General features: G+C 38.4%; 2 protein-coding genes across 2 annotated transcripts; both read left to right on the forward strand.

The window, feature by feature from the left end:
• The first annotated feature begins 1,038 nt into the window (after nt 1-1,038).
• On the forward strand, nt 1,039-11,433 carry LOC111586239 (cysteine/serine-rich nuclear protein 2-like). Its single transcript, XM_023295937.3, has 5 exons — nt 1,039-1,194; nt 5,133-5,344; nt 7,978-8,240; nt 8,324-8,626; nt 9,892-11,433. The coding sequence occupies exons 2-5, from the start codon at nt 5,134-5,136 to the stop codon at nt 10,858-10,860; spliced, it is 1,746 nt and encodes a 581-aa protein (XP_023151705.2). The 5' UTR covers nt 1,039-1,194; nt 5,133; the 3' UTR covers nt 10,861-11,433.
• Nucleotides 11,434-13,495: 2,062 nt separating this feature from the next.
• Nucleotides 13,496-20,360, forward strand: gorasp1a (golgi reassembly stacking protein 1a). The gene is made up of 9 exons (XM_023295938.3): nt 13,496-13,660; nt 14,401-14,481; nt 15,052-15,255; nt 15,356-15,442; nt 15,611-15,741; nt 16,127-16,262; nt 17,342-17,450; nt 17,565-17,708; nt 18,082-20,360. The coding sequence occupies exons 1-9, from the start codon at nt 13,598-13,600 to the stop codon at nt 18,579-18,581; spliced, it is 1,455 nt and encodes a 484-aa protein (XP_023151706.1). The 5' UTR covers nt 13,496-13,597; the 3' UTR covers nt 18,582-20,360.
• Nucleotides 20,361-26,620: the final 6,260 nt, after the last annotated feature.

The raw sequence follows: 26,620 nt of genomic DNA on the forward strand, positions 1-26,620 counted from the left end.
CAGGGATGAGGATTTTTTTTTCTTTACAGCTGGGGGCTTTACACCCACATCCATAATCCTGTGCATCTTCAGCCCCTCTGCATGGCGGGAAGTTTCCTGGAGTTCAGTACAATCACCACTACCAAGAAACACCACTGTAACAGGAGTCATATTACAGTAAAACAACATGAATTCCAAGAGGCATGTGTCACCTTTACTAGGTGTTCACAAGAGATCTGAAAACAGCAAACAGTGTGTGGAAGGCTGAAAGGAGTTAATGAAAGAACGGATTTTAAATTGTATTCTTCTAAAGGAGACTCCTTTCCTATGTTTGCCTTGAAGATTCCTTTGTTTAATTGATTAGAATCAACATAGAAAAGGCCCAATTTACATGCTCCAGGACGGCACGCGTGTCCTAACATGTTCTTAAATGCGTCTGAATAATCACCAGCTGGAGGGTGTAAAGGTTATTGATTTAGCAGCACATCACTGGTAACGGTGTGAAGGCAGTAGACATGAATCCGTGGGCAGCAGTGAGAGTCATGAGCGTCTCCCGCCTCTGCGTGTGTCACCGTCTGCGTCAGGACAGACAGGGGAGCCCAGAGAGGAAGGAAGCGAGGCAAGAGCAGTCGCTGCAGAGAACCTACGGCTTTGTTGGTCACTTTGCCCCGATTTAACGGCTAAACTGGCATTAAACTGAAAGCCTGAGCGCCGTAAATGTCTTGAGATGCTTCAGTTCAGGCGAAAAGTCGAAAATAAATCCACTTTTATGCTAGCCTGTTTTGTTTTTGTTTTGTCCTTTTGCGATGAAATTACCGCACTCTAAAACGGTTAAAAGAGACGTCAAAGCGTTATATACGTGTGAATCACTTATATAAAGACGTTGCCGCTGCTTCACGGAGCTAACTACTACATAGCTGTGATACTTTTAGCTTATAAACTGACTTTTCGGAGGATTAGCTAGATAGCGCGGAGGTTGTGCGCATGTGCAGTATCACAGCTCAGTTCCGGGTGGTGAACTATCTTGCCGCTGCGTCGCGTGTCTTCGGCAGCTCCCAGCCAGTCCTCTCATGTCCACACTGGTACTACTGTGTAGCTGCACATAAACACAGGCGGACACACAATGCTCCGCTGGCTGGAGCGACGACAAGACCCGTAACTTCGTGTCAAATTCAGCCCCTTTTTTGTCTCTATTATGCTGCCTTTTACTTCGTGGTGAGTAACTCTTTAAAACAACCGCTGTCTGGGTTACTGTCAGTTATGTTTTTTTTTTTGTTTTTTTTTACGTGTATCACATCGCGTTATGTAGAATTACGTAGATTTCAGTGAAATGCGGCTAATTACAAAAGCCGCTAGCGTGTGAAATGAGCACTGACACGGAGGTTAAAAGTAGTTTCGGAAAACTTGAACGACTCCACGCAGCAGTTTGGGAGTTTGCTCGGGTTTAAGTGTGTCTGTGCTGTAAAGAAAGCGGGGAACAGTGTTGTCATTGTGGCTGACATAAGCGTCGTCAGTGTGTGTCTCCCTCCGCCAGAGGTGAAGAGGTCAGCTGCCTAATGACTGTTATTATGGCAAACAGGAAAGCAGTGCCGCACTCCTCCAATGAACAGCCGGTGTGACACCCGCGTTACATTCCTGCAGGGATTTAAAGCGTGACCCCACACAATAGTGAAATTATTACTAACTTATCCTAACTACTATGTTTCTGCAATTACAACACCCACCGTCCTGCCTACACTATAAAACAAAAACATGAAAAGCTCTCAGAAAGTGACAGCAAGGGTGCTAGAAATAAAACACTGAAAAATACTGTAATGGGCAAAAATTATCTGTATGTAATATTTTTTAGCTGTCTTAAAAACAGAAAAGATAATGCAATTTTATTGTTTCGCATTGCAAAAGAATAAGTTATTTTTTGTAAAAATACCAATTATCTCTAAACCACTAGTTAATATTTTTTATTTGTTTATTTTTACTATTATAAAATCTTTAAAATAAATTTTTTTTTTACAATTTCAAATCATGGCACTTATCTGCAAAATGTTATTTTTGCAGATTTAAATACACTTAGAATAGTATAATTTTGTGATCACACATTGTAAAAACACAATTTTAAAAAACAGATTTTTTTTTGTGTCGACATTATTTACTGTTTTGGCAACTTTTTTTGTAATTAATCAGATATCTGTAATTCCACAAACAGGGAAAATCTCTAAAACACTTTTTTTTATTTTTACTACTATTACATCCTTAAACTACATATATATTTTTTAAATTTCAAATCATGGCATATATCTGCAAAATGTTATTTTTGTAGATTTAAATGCACTTAGTAGTGTAATTTTATGATCACACATTGTAAAAACACAATTTCAAAAAAAACCCATTTTTTTTTGGTTTTTATGTGGACATTATTTACTGTTTTGGCAATTTATTTATTTCTTTTTTACCGTCAACCTGTAAATTAAAACTTTTTTATTATCTGTAATATAACAAAACAGGAAAAAAAATGCAAAATACCAGTTAAAATTCAGTACCATTTTTTAATCCTTAATATACAGATTTGTTTTAAATTAATGGCAAGTATAGGAAAAGCAGCAATATTTTAGCTAGTTCAAGGCAGTAAAAATTTTATAATTTTACAGTCAAACATAGTAAAAGAATGAAATGACATTTATCAAAAAAATACATTTTTTTGATTTGGACATTGTTTACGGGATTTTTTTCACAGTCATCAAATAAATTATTAATTTTTCTCTCTGATTTTACTACTGGGACTATCTGTAAAGTTTCAGTAAAGTGTTCCACAAATTACAGATACACACTGTTGAATGACATTCCTATTTTTAAAGTGCATTGCTAGTTACTCTTAAATACAGTATAGTCCCCCTCCTGCTTCACGTGAACGTGCACTGAGCTGCTGCTGCTGCTGCTTTGAACCTTTAAATTATTGATGTGGTCTCAGCGGATACCTCGACGTACAGTGAAGTCTTTCTACCCTGTCAGACATTAAATGTAATACATGTGATGTAATTGGGACAAGAGGCAGCTATAATAATAGTGCACTGCAGTATTAATTAGAAATACTCTCTTTTTTTTATTTTAGGAAACACTGAGCAGGCATGCAGATGTTTTGCAGACATTCTTTTACATATCCCCGATTGGCAGAGGGCTGAACTGTGTAAACAGTGTAATAGCACTAGAAGCTGAGCTGTCTCTTGTTTCACCTCCTATTTGCTGATGGATCCAGGAAGTTGCTCTCTCTGGCTGCACACACACACTCAGCCTCACTGGTTTAAGGTATTTGCTTACCGCAGACAATCAGAAACCCCTTGTGTTGTGGACTCTGATTGACTGTGTGTTAGCGCAGGGCAGTGGCAGAGTCCAACCTGTCGGTGCACGGAGTTACTCAGTGGTTTACATCTACTTTTTATTTATGGCAAGAAGAAATGTCAATGTTTTACTTGGTGCATGCAAATGCTGAACAGTTTCAGTGGCTTGTGTTAAGAGTTTCCTCCTCTTCTCTCTCTGGGGACACGACAGAAAGTTCAGTCAGGTGTTGCTGGATCATAATGGCGTTTACAGACTGACTGACTCTATTAGTCTTGGATTTTTGCTGCATATCTGACAAGTTATTGGACTCTTTTTTCCATTTACAGTACTGTAGCATTTAATTTTGCAGCTAAACCCATAATGTTAATGTCAGTAAATGTTAATCAAAAAACAGTCCATTAAATGGTAGAAGTTAATCACCTTGAGATAAACAGGAAGGGGGCACAAGTGGTGAAAAACAACATGGAAATAATGATTGAAACATGGCGTATTTGTTAGCTTCATCCATCTGTTTGTGCACAGGTAAATGGAATGATTATGTAAAATGGTTGTGATCTGCTAAAATTGTTGCGATCAGGCAGTTATGTAATAGTTGTGACAGGCCACTGTTTAGAGCATCCTCAGGTCAGAAGGTTCTGAATGTTGGAAAAGAACACAAATTATAATGTGATTATTCAAAGTTCAGACTGCAAATGAATGAGTTCAGACATAAACATGTTTCTGCCATGATTACAGCCTATAAAATATCTAAACTAAACTGGAGATAAGACAAGTGCATCGTAAAACTACTCTGTTTAATTAAATAATCAGAGTTTATTTAAGAAAAAATGCCCACAAACTGTCCAACTCCAGCTCCAGCTGTGAATATTTGCTGGTTTAGCTTAAAATCTGTGACAAAAACTAAACATTTTTGGGTTTTCGTTGCTAAATATTTAAGTTTTAAGAAAAATTGGCTGTGTAATTTTATAGTTTTACAGCACTGATGGCCCAAGCCAATAAATCAATAAACTGATTACATATTTTGCAATTCAATAAAAACATAACTTCCTCTAATTAAGCGATAAATCTGAAGTTACAGCTGCCCGACTCCACTTCTGGAACATACTGTGCTTAACAGCTTGTTCTTTACCACAACTTGACACCACACTCTTTTTCAGCATTCCTCAGGAGTTTTGTAAACTCTTGCCAAGGTTTGTAACCCTCAAATTATTCATGTTGGGATTTATTTTCCATGTTCATATCCAGAAATAGCAACCACTTGAACCACTACACCCCCAGCCCTTAGCCTACACCCACTGGACGGTCTGTTTCCACGTATTCTTCACAAAAAACTCAAGGAATCACTGGAATGTTAATTACTCTGCGGGGAAAAAAAAGAAGAGCTGTTGATTTTTTACTATTTTTTTTTACTCTTTCAAGTTTTCAGCTGGTTGTAAATGAAAGTAGGGCTTCAGTTCATATTCGTACACTGATGGAACATCAGTTTGTTGGATAATCAGTATCAAGATATAATTAGCCTAAACAAACTTGCGGCCTGAAACCGGCTCGACCAGCAGAGAAGCAGCTTTTCACAGTAAAGAACTCTCATTCCTCCAGCTGTCACTTTCAAAAGGTGCAGAAGACATTTGTTGTCTTTAACAGACGTGGGAACATGTTGTTACTGAACTGATATATTAATTATTGATTCATGTAATATCTCTTCGAAACAAGTGCTGCTCTTCGGCTAAATCATACAATGCACGGCTTTTCCTTTTTAGGTTCTTGATCTGAGCATTTGTAGCGTCTTAATTATTTAAATCTTTCCTTTTGTGTTCATGCAGAATGTATATCAGCCACCACAGCCACACAATGAGAGGCATCCTTAAGAGAAAGTTTGCAGAGGTAGATGAAAATCCCGGCTACTCCTCCTCCTCCCCCTCTCCTCCGTCCTCCCTCTCCTCCCCTGCTTCCTCAGAGTGGGAGTCGGATGGGGAGGGCAGCTCGTCTGAAGAATTCACACCTCACAGTCCTCCTTCATCCACCGGTTTGCCCAGTAAGTCTCCAAACCACCGTTTTTTTCTCCCCTGCGTCTTTCAAATAATGCAAACCTCTTCCTTATCTGCCCGTTTTCCCATCAGTGTTTTATAGGAGTGTCTCTTATCGCCCCGCAGCAGCACAGTTATGACTGACTGATATGAAAACGCTAACCTTAGGCCAGCTCTAGATAATAGAAACACAGAGAATGAATTGAATGTCTGTGCAATTGTGTAGATCATTTGCCTAGGCAATAGGAAGTTGTGGCATCAATTTGAATGGCTGGGTCTCTTTAAACAAGTTATAGTGAACGTCTTTATTTAGATATCACAAAGCTGCACATCCCATTTCCTGTGACATAATATGATGCACAGTCTGAACTGTATGGATAAAAAAAGAATAGAAAACCTTGTCATTGTCTTTGTGATGCGTAAAATACAGCTAAAAAGAGGAAAATTATGGATAAATGTAAGAATGTAATACTAGAGGTCACAGTTGCTTCACTATGAATGCTGATTAATGCAGTATAATTACTGCAATAGAAATAAAAAATTATTGCACATGCAGTAGGCTGGTAGAATTCTAAATAGGCTGTAAAAAAATAAATAATGAGTGGATCCTGGAGGATGTGGAGCTACTTCCAGGTGAGGAGACGTGGAAAGAAGAACAAACTACACAAACATACAAGAGGCAAACTCAGGCATGCAATATATGTATATAAAGGAAGTAAAAACATGCACATGAGAGAAAGTGAGACAAGAGGAGAAGCAGATTGTCCCAGAGGATAAAGATACAGAATATCTGGAATGAGGTTCTGACAGCCAGAGGAGAGTGAAAGGTCCCAGGACGGCCAAAGGACCAGGAACGAGAAAAAAAAGAGGACAGAGAGCGCGACACACATAGTTTTAGATTCTCGTGTGCAAACAAACAGAGAGTTAGAAGGATGTTTTCAGAAACTTTACAGTAATCTCGTCAGCAGGACAAACATGGCCTCCACTGTAAGCACCGAGCTTAATAGATTCTCTGTGGAAGAGTTTAGATAAACAAAGCAGCTGAGACGAGCTTAGTCAGCCGGTCGCAGTTGTTTACCGACTTTTGCAACCAGAGCTCAGCCTCAGTTATTTGTGAAGGTCAGACAATTTGTTGAAGTCAAACTGTTACACCAAACAGTAATTTGATGGATATTCAAAACTAAACGGTCTAATTACAGTCTGCTAAACCTCCAAATGACAGCAGCCAGACGCTGGTTTACTTCTCTCTGCCTCCCTGTGCTGCTGATCTGTCCGTTGTTGCAGGAGACCCCCTTTTCTTGGTATTTCCTTTCCACATGTATGTTCAACTATTGACCCTAGCAACTGTAGTGAAGCACCTGCAGTGTGTCCTCTAGTGGCCACTCAGAGACCTACAAAGCCTGTGGCAGAGGTCAAGGCCGGCATTTATTTCAGGCATCCAGGAATTACTTCTAGGAATTGTGCTTAAAGTTAAATATGGACTTAAAATACTCCTGCTGTGCATCAAAATAGCAAATTGTGTGTATTTGTGAAGCGTTCAACTCAGACTTTGAGCATGCAGGAGTACTTCTGGGAGAGTGTCAACATTTTGTTTTAACCCTTCAAACCGCAGAGGGTTTCTAGGGGTGATTTGTTGCATTTTTATTCATTGCAATAGAAAGTCCCACACCTCCATGGAAACAGCACAATCATGGCTAAAAGTAGGGAGAACTCAAAGATATCTTCAGGTGCACTTATAATGTCATAAATACAAAAAATATCACCATGGACAACATATTTCAAAGTGCCCACAGGTGTCACCAATTCTGGAAAAGATGGTGGTGTCACATATTATAGACACTTTACTACTTACTTTATAAATTTCTCCATACTTGACTCCTATCTGCTCTGTTCAAGCCTGACTTTTTTGACGCGTCTTGGTCGGACGATTTTAGAACTTTGATTTGGTTACGCTTTCCGATGGAGCAGCAAGTCACAGATAACCATCAAGTCGAAGATCTAAGGATTCTTTGTGTTTTTATAGTTTATTGCGCCAAAAAAGTGTGATTTCGGGCACTTCTTTAAAGACGACATGCCTTTCAATTCCGCTGGCAAGATTTGGGGTTCAGAAGGTTCAGACATTTTGGAGTGTAAAGAAGAAATTACCATAACATATTATAATCTTTCTGTTAGCTACAATTTGAAAGGTAGAAAATAACACTTTAGGATGTATTTCTATACCTAGGTGACTAAATTAAGTTTGAAAAATAAACCATATCAATATGAAAATATCTCAGAAATATGAAAATATATTGAAACAAATAAAATAGTGGAATCTAATGTTCGATTTTTACTGTTTAAGTGAGGGGAATGTAGCTGTATTTAAACATTTTAGTCGATACAAATAATTCTTTGAATCAGCGAAAAGTTTTGTTTAAATGCTTTCCACATATGGGATTTGTCTGACGGAAAACCATCTCTTAGTGACTCCTACCAGCTTAGGACACATTGTTAAATAGGTCTTTATAAATATGGGTCTAGAACTGGACTGCTTTGACTGACATGCTTATGTTTTATATACTGTTAGAGTCTTAACCCACCACGTGCTCACTTTACACCTGGACCTATATATATGTTTTTTTGTGTTTCTTTTTCCAATCAGTCCAGTCCATCCTCAAGAGGCCAAAGCTTGCGAGTGGACGGAGCAACGTTCGCTTTGACCAGGTGACTGTTTTCAGTTTCCAGCACTGCCAAGGCTTCACCAGTGTTCCCAGCCGTGGAGGTGCAGCGCTGGGCATGGTGAGGAGGCACAGCGCCCTCCACAGGTACACGGTGGCAGAGCACGCACTGGAACAACGGCACAGACGCAGAGAGAAGCTCAGACAAAGACTGAGAGAGGAGAAGTTGGAGGCACTGAAGCACAAAGTAAGTACATGTGATTTATTTTCTACTTTTTACTCCTTCTCTGTGCGTCAGTTCTCTTACTGTATCTGTTGTGTTGATTCCAGTTGATCATCAGCGGAGCCATCGACCAGCGACAAGCAGACAGACTCACTGTGGATCAAGTCCCAGACAGCGACCCTGACTTCCACATCAGTGACGCTGAGCTGGACGATCGAGGTTTCCTTCAGCCGTTCTCCTCCAAACAGCGACAAGCTCTTCTGCAGGCGGCAGGGGTGAAGCACATCGACAAGGAGGAGAAGAGGCAGCTTCACGACCTGAGACTCTCCAGAGAGGCCTGTGGATGTGACTGTCGAGGCTTCTGTGAACCAGAAACCTGCGCATGTAGTCTGGCAGGCATCAAGTGTCAGGTACAACACGTCATCACTGCAAATATAGTTGTTGTACAAACCTGATCTGGACATGATAAGTCTCCCTAGTGCATCTTATTGTGTGAGTGGATGTAATGTTTCATTTTTAGCATCTGAAATTTGAACATATTTGAATGTGAAACTGTAGTTTGAGGTTGCTACACATCTTACATGTATCACTTGCACAGTGGAGTGCAATCTGATAGTATATACTGTGAGAAACAGTAGAAATTAGTCCAACATTTGAGATTTTACTCTACTGTTTATTTACTGTAATACACCGATTATCATTTACTTTTAGCTAATTATTTCAGCGTGCCAAAAATGAGGTAAAATTAGATTATGCTGTAATTGAAGGTATGTTCTGCATCACCTACATGAATTGGATACAGGGGTCCTCGACTTAAGTCGGGGTTCGTTCCTACAGTGTGAAGTAAGTCGATTTTCGCCGTAAGTCGGAACTCCAGCAAAAATGTAAACAAAGCCGTTATGTGCATCACGTTATGATCAGTTCTTGGGAAAAGTCATGAATACCAACAACTTTCATGCATGAATGAGTCATTTTACAAGAAGATAACAGAATATTGTAATGGACAGATGTTGTTGATTTTGAGGTTTCAATGTTTGTTGTTCTGTTCGGGATTTACCTAATGTCAGTGAATGTGCCATGTTTAGTTAGCTCACCTCTGATTGGCTGAGAGTCAGCAGTAGTGTGTGTGTGTGTTGCTTCATGCCGTGCTGGTGTGTGTGTTGAACGAGAGAGAGCTGGGAACGGTGGCTAATTCTGGAGCTAACTTTTAGGATTTTTTGTAGTTATTATTATTATTTAGGCTGTGTAAAAGTTCAATAAATGACCAGAGGACCAGATAAAGTTTCACTCATTCATCACAGAGGGTCACTACAAAATGTTGCGCTGTTTTTACAACTTGACTGATGTTTGTCGGTGTTTCGCCCTGTTCCCAGCGTTTTATTACATCTAATTTCACTTCCATGGAGACGCCAACCGAAGACTGCATATTCGTCCGCTCCGCTCGTCAACTAGTTCCACATAACCAGTTACGACGTAACAATGAAACACTGTAGGTCGATGACGTCGTAAACCGAGGACCCCCTGTATTACCATTTTCATGTACACTGCTGTAACAGGCAGCCTGTTTGGTGGAACTGGTGAAAATTCACTGGTATTTTGTCGACTATCTTTTTATTTATCAACCAGAAATGGCACAAAATTCTCACTTTCTCTGTATACTCTCTTGGACATGCAGGTGGACCGCTCCAACTTCCCGTGTGGCTGCACTAAGGACAGCTGTGGAAACACTCAGGGACGCATTGAGTTCGACTCCAGGCGTGTTCAGACACATTACATCCACACGGTCATGAGACTCAATCTGGAGAGGCGAATCCAGGATGAAGCGCTCAGCCCAGAGGAGCAGACTGGACTTCCAGAGGAGCTCCAGGAGTATGAGGACCAGGATGAGATGCACCTGGAGCAGAGTGAACAGGACAAGAGGTGTCCATTTGGGTTTAGTTTGGAGGAAGACAGGCTTCCTGTCACCATGCCCACCACTCCTTTGTTCCATTTCATCCCAGAGCGTTTGGTCGTGGAGGAGAACAGCTGCAGCAGCGACATGACTGAATCCTCCTGCTCCTCTTCTGACTCTGAGTCTGGAGGAAACCTCGACAGGAGTCCGAATCTTCCTGACGTTGATGGAGGGCTGAACCGTGCTCTTAGTCTCTGTGAAAATAATAACTACTCTTCTTCATGCAGCCAACTGAGGCACATAGAACCACTGATGCAGCACAGCAGCAGCTCTGCAGTTCACAGCACAACTACTGATAGCGTGGGACCTCGACCAGCACTCACAGACAATATCAGCCGGACTTCAGTCACAGATTATCTGGATGAAAATGCAAACCAAGCCAGAGATTTCTTTGAAGATGGCTCTCTTGAGGGTTTCCCCAACACCCCCTCCCCCACTGTGGACTATTCCTTAGGAGGGTACATGGACCTGAGTCTCTCCTCTGAATCCGACCTGGAGTTCTTTGACAGCGACTACCCCTCTGGACCACTGCACAGCTCCTTCAAAGCACACAGGCACCCGGACAGTTTCCGCCACCTGCAGCTGTGCAGTTCTGTCAGTTTGCCGCAGTACGAGTCGAGCACCCACCTCCTGGAGTCTCTGATCGGCCTGACCGACCCGAGCACAGAGCAGATATCCAGCTTTTGTAGCTGATTTAAGGAATTCTTTTGCTGTTAAAAGAAGCTGTATGAGAGAAAACAATGTAAGAGCACTGCTTTTATGTATTTGTAATAATAATTCAATGTACAAAGAATGATTGATAACATATTTTTACTTAGCTGGATATTTTTTCTATTACCTAAAAATTATTTGCCTTTGTTTTAAAAGAAACCACACTTGAGTAATTAATATATGTCTTGTTTTTTGTTTACTAAACCTAAACAATGATCTCTGACATGATATTTAATTTCTTTTTTATCATGACCACCCACAATATTTGATTCTTATGCAGAGTGTGAATTATTTTTAAATGTCATCTTACCCAAAGTCAAGAAAGGGAGGAGCAATGCAGAGTTACCATTTCAAGAGCACATTGTCCAAAAATATCAACAAAAACACCCGTATGCTGCTGGAACTACATGCTAACAACATGTAAGCAGATTAATCCACTCATGAAGGACTTTTAAAGACTGCCAGGTTTGCGGTGGATTATCCTTTATGTGCTTAACAATATGTTTAGAATATTTCTGTGTTGGAGGGATAAAATAAAACATTTTTATTTATTTAGTCACTGGTTTCATATTTGTTTGTTGTGTGGTAACTTCATACTAAATATTGATTGTCAGGAAGTGCAGAGAACAGACACTGAGCAGACAGAAAGAAGTGGGAGCAATGGTAAAGAAATGATTATTCTGATTTATTTCAGTCTCCAGTATCCTACTTGGTACTATGTCGGGATGCATTGCATTGACATGTCGTCGCTATCAGCCAATAAAAGCTTTACAATTAAATATAGGCCCAAAATGTGCATTGACAGGCTGACAATGCCTCCCAGGCTAAAACTTTACAACTTTGTTTGAAAATGTTACATAACAATATGGTGCATTCTACTGGTACGTTTGAGTAGTTTTCTTGTTTTTCCCAGTTAATATGTAGATCTGAAAAGCTTTATAGTTTATGTATCTGCAAGTGAGCCATCACAATAAGAACTGTATAATAGAGCTACAAGGATTAACCAATTAGTTGTCAACAATAAATTAATTGCCAACTATTTTGATAAAGTGAATAATGACTTTCAGAACATTTTAAATAAAGTGAAAACATTCTGATTCAGCTTCTTAAATTTTAACATTTTCTGGATTCTTTATTCTTCTATGACAGTAAACTGAACATCTTTGAATTTTGGTCATAATAAAACACTTGAGGTGGTAATTTTGGGCTTTGGGAAACACCGAAAGCCATTTTTCACAAACAACGAATAGATTAATTGAGAAATTAATCAAAAGATTAATTGACAATGGAAGTAATTGTTCATTGCAACCATAAGATATAACAATATGTAAATTGCATGATAGGAGAGACTTCATGTTCTCTGCAATTGGGTGGGGGGGTGGGGGGGGGTAAAGGCAAAAATCCAATATTATGGTGAAACAGGCAGTTTTATTCTACATTATGTAAATAGCACAAATGTACTCAATCACATTATTAATGACAACTGTATGAAGTGTCCAATTAATGCATCACAGTTAGTCTGTTTAATAGCAAGAACCTCGAGCTAGCTCACACAAGTGAAATGCAGTTGTTATTGATATATTATCCTTTTCTTTGTAAGGATGTCAAAATAAAAAACAGATTTTCACCATAGTTGTCATGTTAGTCGAGGAGCCTCACTAGCTGGGTCAATATATAATTTCGGGACTTTTTGTAACATAGTTGACAGGTATCATAGTTGACATTTTTTGCTGTTTTCAGGCCTAAAATCAACATGTTCACCTATAACCAAACACCACATAGCATTTTTACAGAAAGATTCTTCTAAATATTATATATACAATTGAGTAAAATGAAATTGAAAGTTATTTATAAAGATATTGTAGTCAACCTGTTGAATCCACACTACTTTATAATAAATAACTCAGAAAGCCTTGGAGTCTTGCCAGTCTTTTCTTCAGGAGGAAATGACATCATGTGGAGCAGGTCATGTGATCTGGAATTAACATACTTCCTTGAGAGGTGTTTTTGTAATGGGTGACTTAGTTGAAAGTGAGTTCTCAGACACAGATACAATTTGTTATTTTCCATATAAAATTTGGTATATTGCCAGAAAAGAAATATCTGTCATGATTATCTCAACTTGATAAAAAGAACACAATCAAAACAATTTTTATATAAGCTCATTTTATTATTGTTTAGCTAATTAGAAGGTGGTTAGTATTAAATTCGGACAGTTATTTAGTTGACATTTTAGTGATATCCAGTCATTTTTTTTATTAATAAGTGACTGTTTCCATGATGGATAATTATGGAATTTGTAACGACATGTAAATAATGAACATAAAAAACTTTTTTTTTTTTTTAACTTTTAATAAAAATGCATGCAAGATATATCCCATGGACTTCAAAAGTCCCTCAATTATATTGACCCAGCTTGTTGATTTAATTTTGATGATTTAAAATAATAATAAAATAAATATTAAAATATGGTCAATTCAAAAATATTTGCAACTTTTATAGATGTTAGATATTCTAAAAAATATTAACAATGAATAAAAACTGCAGACATTAACAATGAGGTGTGCGCATGCTCAGTGTATAGCCGGCGTCTCTGTTCGACATCAGCGATGCTCGATTGTTTAGGGCTCCAAACAAGATGGCCGCGATGTGTCAACCGTGATAATTCTGAGTCGATATTTTTTTTGATAACAATAATATTTAAGAGTTCTGGACAGAAATGGGTTTATCTCAGAGCTCAGAAGCATCCGAGGGAGGGACGTATGGGTATCATGTTCACGGGGTAAGACTTCTGAAATGAATCGCCTTGTTTTGAAAGTGGAACAGCGTGTTCAGCAGCTTATCATGGGCTGTTAGTGAATGCTAACAGACAGCTAGCTCAGTAGTCACTGCAGACCCACCGGTAAAACCTGATGAGGTGGCACTGAGGACCTGCTGTCTGAAGTGGACAGTGTTATGCAACTGGAGAATTAGTTTATCTTCTTAAATCTGCAGAAATACGCTTGAATTATAGCTCAAATAAAATTGTTGCGCCAGGGCCGAGTCCACTAAGCTTCTATAGCTCTTAACATGAAACTGTAGGTAATATTTAGATGCAATTATTTTCAGCAGGAGGGCAGGTTAAAAGAGATGAAGCCTGACTACACGCTGATGAGTCATTTTACTTCAACCATGTCATGCAGTAGCAAAATATAGCATGGTTGATTAAAGTAAGGTGGTGATGAAATGATCAAATACCTGATTAATCGATCACGAGAGATCAAGGAGACATTAGTGGTTCAAGCTTTTTAGATTTTGCTGCTTTTCTCTGCTTTGAATTTTGTGCTATTTGTTGGTCAGAACTATTAATTTGCAGTTATGGAGCCCCTGGAGACTAAACTATTAACAATTATATTTAGATAGTAAGTGTAGGAGGTTATTGTTGAGATCCTCTACAGATGTACTGGCCGTTGTTTTACTTTCGATATAATGTTTTAATGGCATCATAAGTAACATCATGTTTCTTGTGTTGGTTTTTAATAGGTGCAGCCAAATTCCCCTGCAGAAAATGCTGGACTGCAGCCCTTCTTTGACTTCATTCTGTCTCTTGACTACAAAAGACTCGTAAGTTTATTGGTAGTCAGAGAAAAAGGATTGGTTGTATGTAAAGTGTTGATGAAGAAAATAGCACACCTTTTTCTACAGATGCCTTCTAGTGTCACCCCTTCATTCCATTTCCCACGGTTATCCAGAATTCTTTTATCTTTTATATGTTACTGGCCGTCAGACCTCCCTCTTTACCTTTTGTTGTCTGTCAGATTTCTTTATTCAGTTGCCTTTTGTTCTTTGTTGTATTACCATCAGTTACTGATTAGCAACCATATGCAAATGAACCACTGTTCATCCTTGTATTTACATGCGGCCCCCTCTCTACCCTCTGATCCACTCTCTGACCATCCCTATAAAATGTGGACTCTGAAAATGCTCTGGGTTGGCTTACCTTCACAGACTCATGCTCTGTGTTGGTTAGCCCACCGTATGCCTGAATACCAATAAACACCCCACTACAGCAAGCTTTGAAGGACTAAGAGTGAAATTTCTTCAACACTATAAAGGAATATGAAAGCAGAAAGGTAACAAATGCTTTGTTTCTACATTTTAAATTTCTTCACTGATTTCGTTACTGTTTGCCAGAATGAGGAAAATGACCTGTTGAAGGAGATCCTGAAAGCCAACATGGAGAAAGTGGTGAAGATGGAAGTGTACAGCACTAAGACCACATCAGTTCGTGAGCTGGAGGTGGTGCCCAGCAACATGTGGGGAGGTCAGGGTCTGCTGGGGGCCAGTGTTCGCTTCTGCAGCTACCAAGGAGCCAATGAGAACGTTTGGCACGTCCTGGTGAGTTGCATCGTCAAAATACAATGAAAAAGGATTGGCTTGTGCCTATTATTAGCCTGTAGACCCATGAACACATTACAGCTTCATGTTTTATTTGCAGGATGTGGAACCCAGTTCACCTGCTGCTTTGGCAGGGCTTCAGCCTCATTGTGACTACATTGTTGGAGCAGACCAGGTGCTGCAAGATGTAAGACAAATTTTTTCATGCATCCCTGCATACATTATATTCATTCCCTATTGTGTGCTAAATGTTTGATCATGTTTTTTGTCTTACTGACACATGAGGAAACAAACATTTAAAAGTTGCACCGATCTTCAAAAGATGTGTAGCTAATTTAAAGTTTTTGATTTCCAGTCTGAAGACTTCTTCTCGCTGATTGAAGCTCATGAAGGGAAACCCCTAAAGCTGCTGGTGTACAACACACAAACAGATGTGTGCAGGGAGGTGGTGGTGACACCCAACGGAGCGTGGGGGGGAGAGGGCAGGTACGCGACAATAGAAACACAGGAATTTATGACGACTTAACTGTTCATACCAATGCATTTTTACCTCTAGTAGGTTCATATTTGTCCCTTACTGTTCTGTACTTTGCATCTGTAACATTCTTCTTACACTGATGTTAACATTTTACTATTAGACAAATAATGCCAGTGTTTTGGCTTGGATTAGTTGCTACATAAAGAGAAAGGTACATGCAGATAGCTTCTTTTATTTCAAATGAATGTGCTTACTGTGAAATCCACTAAGGGTAGACAAAAACCTCACTGGACTGTTACAAGTTGTACAGCATTAATTGATGTTGTATAATGTGCAAATGGTCAATCGGTGGTCTTACAACTGAATTAAACCAACTGAAATGTTTGCTCTTAGTTTGGGTTGCGGCATTGGTTACGGCTACCTGCACCGAATCCCTGCAAATCCTGAAGTATCGACAGTGAAGCCTCCCAGCCCAGTTCCTGAGGAGAAACCCTCTCCTCCAGAGCTGCCTACACATGGATACACAGAGGTAAATGTTTCCATTAGTAGCTGTGTTCCTGTATCATGTATTTTATGCACATTTTGAAGTATCACAGCAGACAAAGGTAACAGAAATGACATTGCCATCCTTAGTTTTGCACAGATGTTTTTACACTTGCTTAAGGTGGTTTTTGACTTTTTGAAGAGTTAATGTTCATAATGGGAGATGGAAACATGCATTCTGAATAAGTTCTGACACAGCAGACATTTAACTAATGTGACTGATCAGCTGTTTCTGCTTCTTTTGTTGTCGTCATCCGCAGACAGCATGAAACATGTCCAACACCAGCTGGCATGAAAGAATATCTACAGCTTTCCCAATTGAAAACAACTCCTGAATTCTCCACTCTTCCGTCATAGGGAGCCAACATTTAGTTTGTTTCCACTTCTTCAAAATTTTTAGATGTTGGCAAACAACTGGTTTTGTTTTTGGATTCTTCTACACAGTTTATTGCAGCAATGCAGCCTAAACCACCACCTTCTGTTGACTTTATGCAGCCTAGTTTCTCATTCACTTCAAAGCAGTTTGTAGTTACAAGTCTAATTCATAATTCTGTTTCTTTCATTTTTGTGGCATTTCAAAGGTTCACTTAAAATGATTGACAGTCACAAAGAAACACAGCTGATGTTGCAATTAATATTTACTGAATTAACTATTGATAATTTGTATTTAACTTTGTAATCTTTTATTCTAAAAATGTCAGAATTGTAACCTCTTCACATCGTCGCTTTTGTCCTAACACTTGAGGTAAAAAGTCTAAAAAAAAAAATATGTTTTTTTTTAAACTGTTGGGGCCATCCATTAGCCGAATGATAATAGGGCATATCAGATGGGCTCAAATGTTGTCAAGCTTTGAGTCTCTGATTCGATTCCTGGCCGGCCGTACCTTTAATACATTAAACTCCACTGCTCTTTCTGCTATCATTCCTGTTTGACTTTGCTGATCCTATCAAATAATGTTGGTGACACATGAATGAGAAAGAAAACTGTAAATTGCAGCAAATTTTCCCTTTTGAGAAGGTGTAGCTGTCCAATGTTAAGCCTTTATCTTACCTGTGTGTTTCCAGACACCTCTGATGGCAGCTTCAAGCCAAAGTGAAGATTTGTTGGACCTGGAGCAGGTCACCCTCGAGGAGGCCGCTCTACCTCCACCCATCCGGAGAGTCATGGACCCCGGTCAGTTCACATAATGTGTCCAGTCCTTGAAGAGGATCTGACTGTGGTCACCTCAGCATGTCACTCTGTTCATTAAAATGTTATCTTTCTGTGTGTGGTGCTGTTTTTTTTCAGGGTTTTCTGATTCTGAAGTAGCAGCGATGAGCCCTGATCCTGCAGATTTGGTGGACAGGCTGGAACTGTCCATGTCTTCCATCGACATGACCAACACTTCACTGGCCATGCATGAGGAGAAGGACAGTGAAATATCTGGTGTTGGTAAGTGGACAAAGCAGCAGTTCAGAGCAGTGTCCAGGGTAGCAACAGGAACAACAGGAAGTAAACCTCAGCATAAGGGTGAAAGTCCTACGACTTTCATCACCTGCACCCAACCACCTCCTTATGAAGAAAAACTTTGTCTATTGGTGTCCAGTATCGACACAGGTAGTATAGATGTCAAAGTACACTCTGTCTGTGTCTCTGAGATGGCATTGGTTCTGACAAAATAATAATATTTGATACCTGAGAAATGTGAACGGGTTGATTGTTCTGGCAAAAGAAAATAAATTGAAGGGGAAAGTTGTGTGTTAATGCAGTTCCCTCAACCACATCTAATGTTATTCCTGACTATATCCGATGTCCTGTTGTGCAGAGGAGCTGGAGGACAGCGTTCTGCTCTCATCATCAGCTGAGAACCAGACTGAGCCACAAGAGCCGAGCTCCCTGGCAGTCATGGACCACACTCTGGCTTCCACTGAGACTCTGTTTGATTCAGGTGTCGCACCAGCTGAACCATCTGACCTGATCACTGAGTCCTCAGACCTACACAGATTCCACCTTGAACCCAGCAATAGCCAAAGTCCACCTCCGGGTGACACGTCTCTTCCTGTAGAGTCTCTCGACCCTCCAGCTGAGCTTTCTGAGCCAGCAGAAGACCTTCGCTGCCCATCTCCTGTTGATCTCATCCCACATCCAACCTCAGCTACCGATGAGTCAACCGCACAAGATTCTCCTTCTCAAGTTGTCGAGGAAGCTCAGGGTTCAGTGGAGGAATCTGCAGAGCCTCTAGATGAGTCTGTTGCTCACCAGTGTGACCACGAGCACGATGAGGATGAGCCAGAGGAGGAACCAGACAAATCCCATTTTGAGTAAGCTTGCATCAGGACATTCAGGAAGACGAAAAGTAAAGTTGACAATCACTGATAATTAGTGTTAAAGAAACACTACATAGGATAGACACAAGAGGAAATGTGCCCTGTCTGATTTGATCTTGCTAGTCTGTCTTACATGGTTGCATTATGGGATTAGTCACACTACAGAGACTAGTTACAGCATTAACATGGAACAAGAAAAATACTTCAGGCGCTGTAGTAACATCCTGTTCATTTTGTATGTGAGAATTTACAGTTACTGATTATCCGTGAGCCAAAAAGGTCAGAATGATTTTGGTGCTTGGCGCAAAATTACATTTATACGGGTAATTAGGTTTTGTTTCTGGTACACTAATGTGATAAATACTTGAACACTTCCAAAGAAAAATACTTGCATTTAGTACTGCAAAGCACTAGCTGCACCTTTGTACCCCGAACACTACTGCAGTTTTTGAAGCTATTAGACTGTTGGCAGTTTTAAATGAGTTGTTGTCTTTGCAGCGCTGAAGTTTTATGTCATTTTAAGTGTTTGATGATAACCCAAATAATTCTAAAATGCAGGGCACAGTAGTTTATGTGCCCTGTATTGGATTTCAAAAGGGCTTTTGCTGTGGAATGAGGGAAATATTTGTCAAATTGTACTGAATTAACCCTAATACTGTCCTCATTTACAGGCACCAAAAGTATCGTTTCCTTGTCTGTAAAAAATCCCAAAATTCAGCAAAAAAATTCCCCAAATTTTGGGAAATTTGCAAAACCTTCAGGAAGAAAATTCCAATAATTAAAATGTTTTATTTTTAAAAAATCCCCCAAATTTGGCAAGAAAATTATTGTAAATGTTTTCTAAAAATGTTTAAAAAAATCCTAAAAATAAGTGATTATATATATATCTGTAAAACCTGTAATATTTTCTTTAAGAACATTCACATAAAATTTTTTGTGAATGTTCTTAAAGAAACATTTTTTAACATTTCTTTTATTCCACCAAAAAATGTTCAGTGATTTCCCAAAAATGTTGAAAATGTGGACATCAGAAGATTCACTGTGAAAATAGATTTTTTTCTCCACATTTTCAAACTTTAAAACGGGTCAATTTTGACCCGCAGGACAACAGGAGGGTTAAAATGGTCAGTACATGTTTATACACCAGATTCGGTGAGGTCAGCATGTTTTCAACACTGTTTTTATCTATATTTTTTTTCCAGCATTGTAGATTGTGATATTTTTACTGCTGTATAGCTAGATTTATGTCCCCATGTCTCTTCAACGTAATCTTGCCCCTTGTAATTTCTGTGATCTATGCAACACTAGACGAGTGTAAATCCAATAGAGGACACGCATTTGATAAATGTAAGAAGTCTGGTAACATAGTGAGATTTTGGATGAGTTAATTGTTGTTCTTTTTAGGGGGTGTCTTAAATGTTTCTTATTGTCAAAGTAGGTGCTCGTGTGTAAAATAATGAAAAGTATTTTTGCAGATATTTTATCAATGAATTGTATGTTTTATTAGGAATGAGTGCAGAGTCTTTTGATGAACGTGAAATGGGTGAATCTTTGATGGTTAAACAATTATATCACTTAAAAAAAAAAAAAGTCCCTTGTTTTTGTTATTTCACACTCATCAGCAATGTTCCCTCTAATTTTTCCTGAGTCTGAGCAAACACACAAACTCCCTGAGCGTCCCTTGGACCACTGTGAGCAACATCAGACGTGTGCACTGTGGTCACACCAGCATCACATCCATTCAAGTTACATGGTTCATTAAAAGAATCAAATTACAGCATTTACATTTCTGTTAAAACACTTTGTCAACAGGAGCCAGTTGAAGGCGGCAGTGATTTTAGTGACACTACAATGTATAAGAGTGAAGTTATTGAATATTTGTCTCTCTTTACTGTTGCAGCGGTTTTGCAAATTGCGGACGGACCCTGTTCACTCCATAGACACCAATGTTATTCCTGTAGCTTGAAAGACAGCTACTTCTGATAAAACTGGGCTTGTAGCACATTGTCTGCCTTGCAACAATGGGAAAGAGGCACCGTTTATGTTTTGACAACCTATATCTAATGAGTTATTGATGCTGGAAGTCCGAATCTGTGAATATCTTTCCAACTTTACTGAACTTGAGGCCACTACCACCTAAGGAGTGATATATTTAATTTTGAAAAAAGCATTTAGCCATACTTAAAGCTTTAAGTGCTTTATTAACACGGAACTAAAAATTTTGTATAGTTTTATTATCACAGGTTCTGTCTGAAAAGAGGTGGCATCATTTTAAACAGTGAAATCAAACTAACAAAATGTAATGACCAACCAGTGAGCAATACTGGATTCTGCAAAAACATAAACAACTTTTTTAAAATCTAAATCTTATCTTAACACAGTTAATGTATTAACTTATTTTTGTGTGTATGCATGTATTTATTGATTTATTTAGTACTGTTAACATATCAGAGTTCTGAGTGAATTTTTCTTAAGATAGGCAAAGGCCATTTATTGATTACATATAGGCTATTAAATGTTTATTAAAAACTAAAAAGCATTTTAAAGAAAACAACTTAGGCATTTATTGAGTCACTAAAATACTGTAGAGTACAGACCACATCAGCATGATTATAAGCATCCTCTGGTAAATGAACAACCAGATACTGATGTCTCTCACCATATGGACTTCAGGAGATGACTGGGGGATGATAAACTGTGACCTACTGGTTGGGTTCTCTCTGTTCTCATGTTTCTTACATGTTTGTCCCCTGACAGCCGGGTCCTAATGTTTTTTGAGCAACACACCATACTATGACGTTTTTACAATGATGGTTCTACTATGGAACCAGTTTGACATGTTCAGGTGTTCTTTGTGTGAAAACTCAGAGATTTCAGGTATCAGAAGGTGGTTTTCAACTTTCTTTGTTAACTTTCTGCTTCAACTTTAAACTAAATTTCCTTCACTAAGCCAGCCCTCTGGACTTCCAGTAAGCTGTGTTCCTATTGGCTGTCCAGGTGGCTGCTTGGTGTTATCAGGAACACCTGAGCAGCTCAGTGTCTTCCTGCTTTATTTAGCTGCAGACAAACATTTCCTCTGTTTCTCTTCACCAGTGAACTGGGTTTGGCTCCATTGCTTTAGTTTGTTCTTTAGGCGTTGGCTTGCAGCTTCCAGCAGTAAAATCATCTTTCATGTGTTTCTTGGTATGTTTTAGGGCTTTGTACTGGATAGTTGTCTTGGTAAATGTGGTTCTTTAGCCACAGTTAGCACATGGTGCTAATGTGGGCAGTGATTAGTGGATTTGGAGCAGCTGAGTTGTGTCTTTATCTTGGCTGTAGTGAGTCTTCAGAGGTTTCTGGTCAGACACATTCTGTATTCTTGTCCAGAAGGTAAGAGTTCCTGTCCTGATTCTCTGTTCTCAGAGGTTCTCTGGTAGGCTGCAGGAGACTTTAGTGTTTGGGTTGTGCTAGTTTGGTTTTTGTATGGTTTGATTTGGACGACTATCTTGAGGCCCCTCCATGTGGTTTAGTGAGGTTTTCTGCAACAGTTCTACAAAGCAACCTGCAGCAGAAGAGACTTTGAGAGTTTTCAGGAAGTTCTGGAGACCAGACTTTAGAGCAGCAGAAACATTTATCAGCAGTTTGAGCAGGAGAAGGTGAGCTTCAGAGTAGAAATGAGACGGAAACCTTCTTTACACGTGTGGTGAGGTCCTGTACCAAGAGTTTGAGCAGGTTGTGAAGAGTCTGTAGTTCTTTGGTCTGAAAGCACAAGAAGAGTCGACTCATTAAAGGAGAAAACAGGAGATATTGTTGGTTCTTCTGTCACTCTGCAGTTTCCTTAGACTGAATATCAAGTTTATATTTTCAATGATTTCCCATGTGAGCCCAAGAAGACTTCAATAAACTCCCTCCATCCCCTGGACACAACATATTTTATTACCATGTTAAATCATTTTTGAAAATATGTTTTTGAGTTTTAATCATAGTTTTAGCATAGTTTTTCTCTTTGCTTGTTTAGTTTTGTTATCTGTGTGAAAGGTGCTAAACAAATAAAGTTGAATTGATAAACTGAAAAATTGACTAACTCATGATTGTGACAACAGAAGTATTTTCATTGTGATTTAAGGGTTTGTTTCATTTTTAAGGTTGGGGTTAAAATCTTGACAGAAAAAGAAGATTAAAGAAATAAACTACATAACAAAAAGCAATTAAAGGAAAAAAATTTAATACAATAAAACTTTTGAAAAGTTTCATTATTAAAAAGATTTAAGAAATTTAAGATGTAATTTTCTAATTAAACATTTTTTAATTAAATGTTGTGTCTTTTTAAAGGTTTAATAATCTAATTAAATGTTTTGCATTTTTTAAAATGTTTAATATTCTTCTTGTTGAATTGTATTTTTTAAATGTTTAATTATTGAAAATATTTTATCTGTAATTTTTTATATTTGTATTTGAAAAATTTTGTTTAATTTCATAATGACATGTATCTTGTTGAATTATCTCATTCAATATTTTGTCTGTTTAATATCATTTAATTGTACTTAATGTTTAACTCTATTAAACAGACAAAATATTGAATGAGATAATTCAACAAGATACATGTCATTATGAATTAAACAAAATTTTTCAAATACAAATATTAAAAATTACAGATAAAATATTTTCGATAAACATTTAAAAAATACAATTCAACAAGAAGAATATTAAACATTTTAAAAAATGCAAAACATTTAATTAGATTATTAAACCTTTAAAAAGACAAAACATTTAATTAAAAAGTTAAATGTTTAATTAGAAAATTACATCTTAAAGACAATAAAACTTCAAATAGGAATTAAACAGAAAATACCATGAAGCATTTAAAAAGAAAATTAAACATTAAAAGGTGGTAAAACATTCAAAAAGAAAAACCTTAAAGATTTAATCGAAACATTAAATATTGGGAAAGGATAAAAAACTCAAACAAGCCGATAAAACATTTGAAAAAACAATTAAACATTAAAAAGACAAAACATTTGGAAATCAAATCAGACATTAGAAAAGAATAAAAGGTGAGAAAAGAGCAAAACTAAACATTTAAGAAGAATCAAACTAAAGACAAAACATTTGAAAAGACACCAGTTAGACTTTAGAAGATCAAATTAAACAGAAGAAACAAATGATCAAAAGAGCAAAAACAGATAAAGGCCTTGAAGTGTTTTCTAGACTGAAATGAAAACATCAAGTTGTTTCTTCAAACATTTCCTCTTTCTATGTTCTTGGTTTGATTGTGGACAGCTTTACTAAGAACTCATTTCAGAAAACTGATTTCCAGATAAAGTCTACTAAAGGTTGAAGGCATCGATCAAACTAATGTTACCTTCTGATCTCTACAAACTTTACTGTTCAATGAAGAGAATCAAAGTTTGTTGAGGATTTCTAAAAAACCCACAGGTGAAGGTCTGAGAAGAACTCAGATGGATGGTCTAAATATGAAATCAAGACTCATGGTCACAAGTTTTAAGGCTTCTGTTAACTAGAAAGTTCAAACTAACAGAGAAGTACTGAGAAACTTTTGAAATTTCAGTCCTCAGAGTGTCTGAAGGTCCAAAGAACAGAGAAGTACTGAGAAACTTTTAAGATTTCAGTCCTCAGACTGTCTGAAGGTTCAAACGAACAGAGAACTACTCAGGAACTTAGAAGATATCAGTCCTTGGACTGTCTGAAAGTTAAATCTAACAGAGAACGACTGTGGGACTTCGAAAATTTCAGCCCTCAGACTGTCTGAAGGTTCAAACTAACAGAGAACTACTGTGGGACTTAGAAAATTTCAGCCCTCAGACTGTGTGAAAGCTCAGGTCCTGAGGACTCGGGAGGTGTGGAGGCTTTGGAAAGTCTTGGAACTGAGGGTTCAACCCTCCAGCACAAAGGCTGAAGTCCAACCTCCGGAGAAAAACGGTCGAGAAAAGAGAAAGTAAAAAAAAACCCTTGACAACGACAAAAAATAGATGATAAATGCGCAAAAAAAAGAAGAATTAGTATCTGAGCGAGTAGCTCAGGAGGATAAGAAGAAGACTACCAACTGGAAGGTCGCAGGTTCAAGACCCGCCACTGGCAATTTTCTTTGTTTGTCTTTGTCAGAATTTTGAGAAAATTTAAGAAGTGTCTGGTCTTGAACCAGCGACCTGCAGCTCCATAGGCAAATCCTTAACTCACTGAGCTACAGATCAGATGAAAAGAAATGATTTCGTCGTCCCTTTGGCATCGTAGTTCCTCAAGTGACCACATGGGTGGAGCCAAGGCGGAGTCTGGGTGGAGTCAGGGCGGAGAGTAGGCGGGGAGGTGGGTGGCGGCCTCCCCCCTCTACTCCCCCACCTCCCCCCACCGCCCACCACACCTTCCCCCGCCCGACGAGTTCTTCGAGTCTCGACGAGTTCCTCGAGTCTCGACAGGTTTTCCCGAGTTTCTTGAGTTTCCACCAGGTCGGAGGCAGAACAAGTTGTCATGAAGAGGTGTTGAAGTCGGCCAGGATGGACTGACTTTTTACAGTGACTAGAAGGAAGACCACTAGAAGAGCAGGTCTTTAACCACCATCCATAAAATCCATGGAGTCGCTCCAGAGAAATGAAAGAAGGTCAACTTTTATCAACCTCCATCCAGATGTTCAACTTGATATCTTTACTTTGACATTTTTAGCTCCACAAACCTTTAGTATCACACTTTATTATCATTTATTAGGACTTTAATGGAATCCACCAGCAGATTTAGTTTTTGTTGACAAACTTTATTCTTGTCATCGTGGGACTGCAGTATTTAAAACTGTTCCTTCTATTTGACCTCATGTTTATTAGTTTTAGTGGAGAAAGTTATTTTAATTATTGATTAGTCTCTTAAAAACCAAGTAATAAATTGGATTAGTCAAGAGGTTTAAATTTCTTACTTTGTCATATTTTAAATATGACGAAAAAATATAAAAATAAAGTGTCTTGAGACAATTTGACCTGTATTTGGCATTATATAAATAAAATTGAATTCAAATTGTATGTATCTTGTAATGTTGGAGTAATTCAGCCATATATGTTGGAAAACACATTTTCTTTGTCTGTTAATCTGTTGATGGTTTTCTCCAGTAATTCATTTCTTGTTTTGGTTTATAAAATGTCAAACCCGAATATATTCAGTTTACGGTCATAAAAACCAAAAAGATTTACATTCATGATGCAGGAATCAGGCAGTTTTTCACTTTTTATCTTAGTTTAGTCAGAAAGATAGTTGATAATGTGTGAATTGTTGCAGCTTGTGAGCCGTAGAAGGTTTTAATCTTTGGGGCCGAGTGTCAGAAAACATTTAGAAACCAACATCAACAAAACACTCAACAAAGATTTGAACATCATTAAAGGGAAATCCAACTTTTGCATGACAATGTCTAATTAAAGGACATTAATTTCCAATGTGAATGTGTGATATTCATCCTCTGGAGCTTTCTCTTCACATCGTCTTCCACCTGGACTGGTTTGGTCGGGAGCATGTGCAACAAACATTTGAAAAACTGCACTTTAACATCAATGAATGACACTGAAGTTTAATCTCTACATAAATGAGACTGAGTCTGGATGTGCTGCTCTGTCATTAACTCCTAAGTTTAGGGAAAGTTCAAACAAAAGAGGACAGTTCAGATAAGACTTGAGAATGAGCTTATTTTGAACAAACATCTCAGACTTTCTGAGCTTCAGCACCTCTAGCAAGATATTTTAACAACAAGCAACTCAAGAGATCCAGAAGTTGGAGAGAGTTAGCTTTAGCTGAGCCAAACAACATGTGGGACGCTAACCTAGCAAACATTTCAGACTTTTCTCTGTGAATTCTGAGAAATAATTTACTATTTAACGACAGAGCTACACATCTTAACTCAGTCTCATTAAAACAGACTCTAATTCAGTGTCATCCATCCATATTAAAGTGCAGTTACCCAAAATGTTTGTTGCATGTGCTCCAACAAAACCTGTCCAGGTAGAAAGCCACTTTGACAAACAGGAAGTGGAAGATTCCAAGCAGATTTATAGAAGGGGGAACCAG

The sequence above is a fragment of the Amphiprion ocellaris genome, chromosome 10, assembly GCF_022539595.1.
Source record: "Amphiprion ocellaris isolate individual 3 ecotype Okinawa chromosome 10, ASM2253959v1, whole genome shotgun sequence".
Classification (NCBI taxonomy): Eukaryota; Metazoa; Chordata; class Actinopteri; family Pomacentridae; genus Amphiprion; species Amphiprion ocellaris.

What these genes read in the sequence shown, in the direction of transcription:
- LOC111586239 (XM_023295937.3), top strand. Translation starts at nt 5,134, where the DNA reads ATGTATATCAGCCACCACAGCCACACAATGAGAGGCATCCTTAAGAGA. An exon ending in TGGAGGCACTGAAGCACAAA is followed by an intron (nt 8,241 to 8,323) that starts GTAAGTACATGT and finishes TGTTGATTCCAG; the next exon opens with TTGATCATCAGCGGAGCCAT. An exon ending in TGGCAGGCATCAAGTGTCAG is followed by an intron (nt 8,627 to 9,891) that starts GTACAACACGTC and finishes TTGGACATGCAG; the next exon opens with GTGGACCGCTCCAACTTCCC.
- gorasp1a (XM_023295938.3), top strand. Translation starts at nt 13,598, where the DNA reads ATGGGTTTATCTCAGAGCTCAGAAGCATCCGAGGGAGGGACGTATGGG. An exon ending in ATGGGTATCATGTTCACGGG is followed by an intron (nt 13,661 to 14,400) that starts GTAAGACTTCTG and finishes GGTTTTTAATAG; the next exon opens with GTGCAGCCAAATTCCCCTGC. An exon ending in GCGTGGGGGGGAGAGGGCAG is followed by an intron (nt 15,742 to 16,126) that starts GTACGCGACAAT and finishes GTTTGCTCTTAG; the next exon opens with TTTGGGTTGCGGCATTGGTT.